The sequence below is a fragment of the Anneissia japonica genome, unplaced genomic scaffold (assembly GCF_011630105.1).
Source record: "Anneissia japonica isolate Jap-2015-1 unplaced genomic scaffold, ASM1163010v1 scaffold288059_len961885_cov194, whole genome shotgun sequence".
NCBI lineage: Eukaryota > Metazoa > Echinodermata > Crinoidea > Comatulida > Comatulidae > Anneissia > Anneissia japonica.
Genome location: NW_022740566.1, coordinates 430,935 through 438,122, shown reverse-complemented (window position 1 = coordinate 438,122; position 7,188 = coordinate 430,935). Strand labels below are relative to the sequence as shown.

The following is a 7,188-nucleotide window of genomic DNA, read 5'->3' as shown; positions in this document are numbered from 1 at the left end:
TGAAAATGTTTACAGTATATATATATATATATATATATATATATATATATATATATATATAGCCCTATATATGTATATAGAAATATGAATCAGAATGCACAAATAACTTTTACAATAAAATTTTTCCTTCGTAATGACATTTACTTTAATTGACTTAAAATTATTTAAAAAAAAAAAAAAATCGGTGTGAAAAATGTAAATTTGATCATAATATTTTTGTGACTTACAAACTTGTGTGTATCCTTGCCTTCTTCGGGTGATAACTGAGATAGCACGTGGAGGACTTCATATGGTAAACCTGTTGAAATGTATAGATTAAATTATAATCTTCAATTAAGTGTGTTTGGAATGTTTTATTTTTATGAGTTTTTGTCGTTTTCTGGGACTATCTTTAATTTGTTAACACAAAATTTTGTTTAAAAGATGATTGTAAATTTCTGGGTTTTATACATTAATTTGGTTTTTGAAATATCACATTGAGTTTTATTGAAGTTCTTGAAATGTTTTTTTTTATCTCGTCTTTTGTTTACTTGGTGCTTTTATGTTTTCCTGGGCATGGAAATCCTTTTAATAAAAATAATTTAATTTAATAACAAAATAAATGAAAATCCTTAAAAAAATAGTGTATGCTATTGCTAGACTTTTATCTCCATAATCATTATTATTAGTAGAATAATGTTCATTATGATGATAACGAGGACGACGACAACCAGAACCGTAATGACGAAAATATTGATGATAATAAGGATGATTATGATGGATGTGATGATTGCTATACACTTGGAAGTTATATAAGAAATTTTTATTCACATTTTTAATTGAAAATTAGGAAGATACAGTATAAATTCCTCTCCACCAACTCATTTGATCCTTTTAAATAAGGGATTTAATGGTTTAGTATATTATAAACACTGCAAAATTAAACTGTGTGCCACATAATGGGCGTTTTGAATAGTATCCATTCATAATCAACCACATAAAGTTTCAACCTTTCATGATTATGTCGATGATTTAGGCGACCCATCCCTCCAAACACTAGGCCTGTTACCCTGGAAGCAAAAAATATTGTAATAAAACTTACCTGACATATTATGTAACAGTTTTGTGAGCCTCTGAACGACGCTTCGAGTAACTTTCTCAGTGATTACCAAAAAGGTGCGTTGCATATCGGTGTCTGTTCCTGGTCCTTCAACTTTGAAGCCGACCGCTCTAATGAAATCACGCCACCTATGAGCACTTAACATGACAGGCTTTTGACATTCGACTTCCGAAATTTGGAATGATGATCTGGTCGTGTATAGTAGTAACATAGCCCTCGAGAGCTGAATAGAAATAAAATATCAATTAGCACTTAACACGGGGAGAGTTTAGGGGTGGGGTTTTTTTTTTGTTTTTTGAAAAGTTTAAAAAAGAAAAAAAGAAAAAGAAATTCGCCGAAAGCGCCTCACAGGCTATTTATGGGCGTCTAGAAAACTAAGATTTTTCCAAGGGCATACCGTCTGACCCCTAGGGTAGTGTTGTCTTCCTGTCACCCCCACCCCCACATTTTCGGACATTTGTGGATTCGCCCGGCCCTGTAACGCTAATGATGACAATTAACAAATAATAGCAAGTTTATACAGCTCTCTTTGTCTGATAAGGAATATAACAAAGATAAACATTATCAAAATTTCAGAAATAAATGATGTAATTCTTCGTTGATGAATAAGTAACGTTTTCATATTACTTGAAGAAATATGCTCGTACCACTGATTTGAAGTGATCAATCGTGGCTTGTAGAGTTGATTTCAGCGAATATTGAACTATCCATAAGAGGCTGGTCCTCCAATCGGTTGCCTGTTCTGGGAGCTCCGGTGGCTGCGGTGTTTGTGGAGAAAGGTTATACACTAGAAAATCAATTGAAAATATTATATATAGTACAATGTAGTGAACTGATGACGAGAATGTTGAAGATGATGAATATTATTATGATGGTGATGACAATAAAGATGGTGGGGATGATATTATGATCATGATAGTAGTGATGATGATGATGAGGTTACACGGACGTCAAACTTAGATGTCCATATGTATTTATTACTAAAAACTTAAGATATACTATGTATGATGGATAGAATACAACAAAACAAATGTGTTGGATAATTACCTTCCGATATTCTGTTGAGACCGCGCAACGTCGTCTGTGGGAATGGCGGCGTGCAGTGCGAGTCGTGGATATCCGTCGTTCGTCGTCGAGAAAACATGAGCAACATGTGCGTATCGTCGTCCTCCAGAGCATTCGGTATAGTTCTAAGCTCCGGTAAACATAATTGTTTCTTTTGAATACCAGATGAGCATTTCTTCTTATTCTCAATCGAAATACAAATTGAGTTGGCCTCTTCACCTGTCTTTGGTACGGTGGTGCCGATGATTCCAAAATACGATGGAGGCGGGTCGAAACTTGGCACAACTTTAGAATATGACGGTGGTCTTTCGAAACGGTCGATCGATTTTCGTTTTTTCTTTTGTCTGTTCGAAGACAAAATTATGAGCGTTTATGAACTCTTTTGTTAATATTACACTGACCACTAATTGTGTGGGCACTACTGATAATTATCTACATTGGGCCTACGTTTATCAAGTATCACAGGTACTGTATATATATATATATATATATATATATATTAGATAAACTATTAACAGTACTCATATAGGAACATGCTGTAATAATCGTATCAAGCATAGCTCACTAACGACAAAATTCCTTGATTTCTGTTATTATGAAAAAAAGTGTCTCTGAAGGCATTCGCTGTCAATGCGAGTATCATATCATCCATTAGACCACGGAGACCTATAGGATATCGTGCAGTTCTAACCCGCCAGGCACCTTCTCTCATACCGACTGAAACGCTCACACATAGTGGAGTTATGGTTAAGCTAGAAAAGCTTATAGGTCGGAGCTGAGAAACCATAGTAAATGATATTCAAATCAAGTTGCCGCCGCAGTAACTGGATTTGAATATTATATATTATATCTATACTCAAATGATAATAATTTATTTTCCATTTATCATTACATACCGTAACCACAAACCCCTACCGTTATCTGTATTAGAGAATGGTCTAAACCCCTAACCCATAGCAGAGCACCAGATCAATATGCATTTGGTATGTACGTTTTGGATTTAGGTAGAAGTAAGACTACAGCAGGATGATCAAAATAAAGAAATTTGAAATTGTTTAGCAATAGTTTGTCTCTTTCTTCTCCCTCTCCCTTTACCCATTTGGCTTTAACATAACTCACCTGTTGAATAATTTGAATATACGATTAGTTAGTCTACAATCCATTACGAAGTCAATACACAACCGATATACACTTATCGTTAATAAAACCCTATATCAATGGTTGAGTGTCCTGATCGAATAACATAAATCTATACCGATCTTCATTTATTTCTACCAATCAGATTCAGTCAAATCAGAAATAGTATTCATTCAGTCTGTGTCGTACCGACGATATGTGTTTCCTTGAAGAGATCTTTGATTATGCAATGCGCGCATCTCTTCATTTATTTTATAAGGTTTTAAAGCTGGTAGGTGCAATCACCTGTTAATAGTTAGATGGATAGGTATAGGTTATAGATTAAACCGCAGTCAATCACCTGACGACGATTCACCTGTCAAACCGTCAGCATCGATTCCGCATCCACACCATGTTCCCGGAAAAGGAGGCGGATACTGGTTATTTAAACTTAAGTATTTCAATGTCAGCACTCAGGTCTTAATATTATTTTTTTTTAAGTGTTATTTAAATACTTGTTAGCAACAGTATTTTATGGTACAGCAAATTTAACTCAGGTCAATAAGCATAAAATACTCAGAATCATGAAATCATGATTATCATGAAATTATCGGCTCTGATGTCGATAATTTTGAGAACATGTATACAAAAAATGTACTGAAGGAATTCGATAACATAATTAAAGACAGTCCCATCCTATTTTCTTGCAATACACCTTCAATAGATCTGGTCGTTTACGTCCAATTAAGTGCAATACAAACAGATTAAGAAAATATTTTATTCATAACTTTATCCATAATGTACAATGGTGATTTTAATAAATAAACTACTGTAACTAACTCTTGTAATTAATTGTATCATTTTGTATATCCTGTCTTTCGTTTATTTTTTTGTCTAACTCTGTACTAATTTTTGCATTGGGAAGACGAATTTTACTTGTATTTTGTGTAGGCCCTACTAGTGACAATAAAATAATATGATTTTATCTTGTATCTTGTATCTTTATTGTATCATAAAACTATAATGTTTATGTTAAGGGATTGGAGAAATTGTTTTTCTCTTTTGTGATGCGCCATCAGCTTTATTCATCAATATAGTAAGTAAAATCATCAAATTTAATTAGCACAAAGAGTAAAAAAAAAGAGTGAAATATAGATAAAGTGAAAAAGTGTAAGATTTCCCTCTGTTCAGAATGAATTTTACCACTTTTAACTATTTTAAGAATAATATTCACTCATTTAAGAGTGAATTTTCACTCTAGAGAGAGATAAATTGGAATGATAGATACTCTTTTAGGCACTCGTTTAGAGTGAAATTGACTCTTTCAGACCTGTATTATATCATATCAAAAATTATGTTTGATGTCATTTTGTGAAGATAACCCGCATTTTTTTCTTTCATCGTCTTTTTTCATGATTTTCTTTATTTTATATCAAACGGGTTTTTTTTTTCTACACAATGATTCTTTAAAATATAATAACCAATGAAAATAGTGTATAGGCATAACGTTAAAATATCATCAGTTCATGTCACCAAAAATATATTGAAGAAATTTGAGGCATGATTTCAAAGGCCAGACGATGTAAAACGATAACGATCAATGATGCCCCTATGGATAGTAAAATGTTTTTTGCTCTTTTTTTTTTAAATTTAATTGAATTTATTTAACTGGTGTGGTTATGAATAAAAGGACCATTAATATAATATGAATAATAAAGTCGGCATAGTAAAGTTAATTCACTATATAGGCCTAAAATAATAAAATTGAATTGAAAGGATTACCTCGATTATCATCAAATTTAAGCGTCTATAAAATGAATATAACAATGGTGTTCAGTATTTGCGTGTTATAATTGGCGTACAATGTTCAGGATAATTGAGAGGACTATAACAATTTTAAATACTTTATTGTCTATTAATTTGTTGAAACTCACAAGCTCTTTAACTCTTTCATTTAATATTCTGCATTGTGTATTCTTGCGTTGCTACCGTACAATGTTATGGTGGGGTATGCCTAAATGAGAACTTAACGCAACGTTCACGCTGTAGGTTTAACTTTCTTCGAAAAAATAATGTTAAGACGAATAGTGACATGATTCAGCAGAATATAAAATACTTGAATATAATTTTAGCAGTTTGTGGTTTGGATCAAGTAGAGGTAGTCATTCACTGTGATTGTTATATTGTCCATATTTAATTGTAACATCATCAGTGAATCACAGCTTCCGTTAGTGAACATTTCCCGAGTATCAAGCAAACGTTACTAATCAGAAAAATTTCAGGAATAAGTACCCGCATGTCCCACAATCATAGTGGTTTACGTGCTGCTGTTGCGTGATGGCGTTAGCGGAACTGTATGCTGATATTGTTGCTTGAATGCACGATAGACCTATAATTACAGTATTTTTATTGTTTGTTTATATCCTCAAATTGTTAATAAATTACTGCTCTGGATAATTCAGATGATAAAGTTAACTTCAAATTTCACCTTTGTACATTATGTGTGTTTATTTCCTACGTAAACATGGTCTGACAAACTGGTAATAAATAAGTTATATTTATATATGCTAACCAGATAGCATAAGTATTCTTTGAAGACATTCGATTATACTGCCTGCCAACAAAAAGGAAAAAATAAACTTTCAATTAAAATGTTGAATAGATCTTACACGAATTTTGTTTTTTTCATTGGTCTATTCTCTTATTAATAGGCATTTTTAATGTACCTAAATTTAATCGTTGTGTGTATTATTAGATTCTCATTTTATTTATTTTATTAGAAGAAAATTAAAATTTTTTGACAAGAGATAACTATTGCAAGTTTACCACATAAGAAAATATGATAGAGCAACCAACGTAAAAAAAAGTAATACCGCCTCGAAATGGTCCTGATTTATTTAGGTAGGCATATGTACAATTTTAAAGAAGCCGCTCATGTTCTTAAACTCACCGCCATTTCATAGGCCCTCTCCAACAATGCATAAGTATACGATATTGGCAATGAGCAATGTTAGGGTTCAATATTATTATAATACTGTGTTTTGTTATATTCTAAAATTTAGCAGTACAAAGTTTCATTACCAGTAACGCTGGAACAAAACAGATGTAAACAAAACAATTTAAACGAATATCAACACAAAATAAGATCTCTCTCTAATTAAGGACCATCCATTTAATGACCACCTCCAAAAAGGACCACTTTTCTGTGGTCCCAAATTAACAAATGTTTTTTATCTTTATTATTCTAATTAGAGACTAAAGCTGCTAACGACCATGGAATCCCTGGTCCCAGAAGCGGTCTTTAATTAGAGGGAGAGCTGTATTAAAGTTCAGTCTCTGTTTGTTCAACCAAAATAAAAATTGTTCAACCTACTTTGTGTCAGAACCCTTCGGCCAAAAGAAATGTGGTCGGTAAATTCGACCTGCTTTTGGCATTATAATTTCCATCGGCATGATATTCACTACCTCTGTAAATCAAATTAGCTTGTAGCCCAGTTGGTGTTGCTTTATAGTTTGATGTTATTGCGGAAAATTCTGTGATTTTTATCAACTTTGTTGACATTGAGCTTGTAGAAGCGGAAAGGATTAGGCTGCTTTTGAAAGGACTTCTCCTTTACAAAATAATAAAACCTCAAGCGTTTTAAGCATTTAAAGTTTCATTTACGTAGGTAAGCAGATTTATATTATAATCTTCCTACATTCATTGCTAAATATGAAATTCCAAGCTACCACAGCGTCACACAGATATGGCAAGCCTATGTATATATATATATATATATATATATATATATATATATATATATATATATACGGCATATATAGGCCTATATTAAGTGACTATTTTTAGTATTATGTCTCTAATTATGTCAAAGTGTCCGTCGTTTATTTTAAGATCTGCAGTCTTATTA

The 7,188-nt window shown here is 32.4% G+C and overlaps 1 protein-coding gene across 2 annotated transcripts in view; it reads right to left on the bottom strand.

The window, feature by feature from the left end:
* The window catches only part of LOC117118239, a 7,414-nt gene extending 602 nt beyond the window's left edge, over nucleotides 1-6,812 (bottom strand). Inside the window, exons 1-5 of one of the 2 annotated variants that reach the window (XM_033262759.1) lie at nucleotides 6,654-6,812; nucleotides 2,147-2,508; nucleotides 1,747-1,886; nucleotides 1,082-1,322; nucleotides 228-298 (exon numbers count right to left, since the gene is read on the bottom strand). In XM_033262759.1, coding sequence (XP_033118650.1) covers nucleotides 228-298; nucleotides 1,082-1,322; nucleotides 1,747-1,886; nucleotides 2,147-2,508; nucleotides 6,654-6,733 — 894 coding nt within the window. In that variant the 5' untranslated portion in view covers nucleotides 6,734-6,812. Of the gene's footprint in view, nucleotides 1-227; nucleotides 299-1,081; nucleotides 1,323-1,746; nucleotides 1,887-2,146; nucleotides 2,509-3,283; nucleotides 6,542-6,653 lie in introns of those variants that run through there. The other variant, XM_033262760.1, reaches the window with a different exon arrangement.
* Between the last annotated feature and the right edge of the window lie 376 nt (nucleotides 6,813-7,188).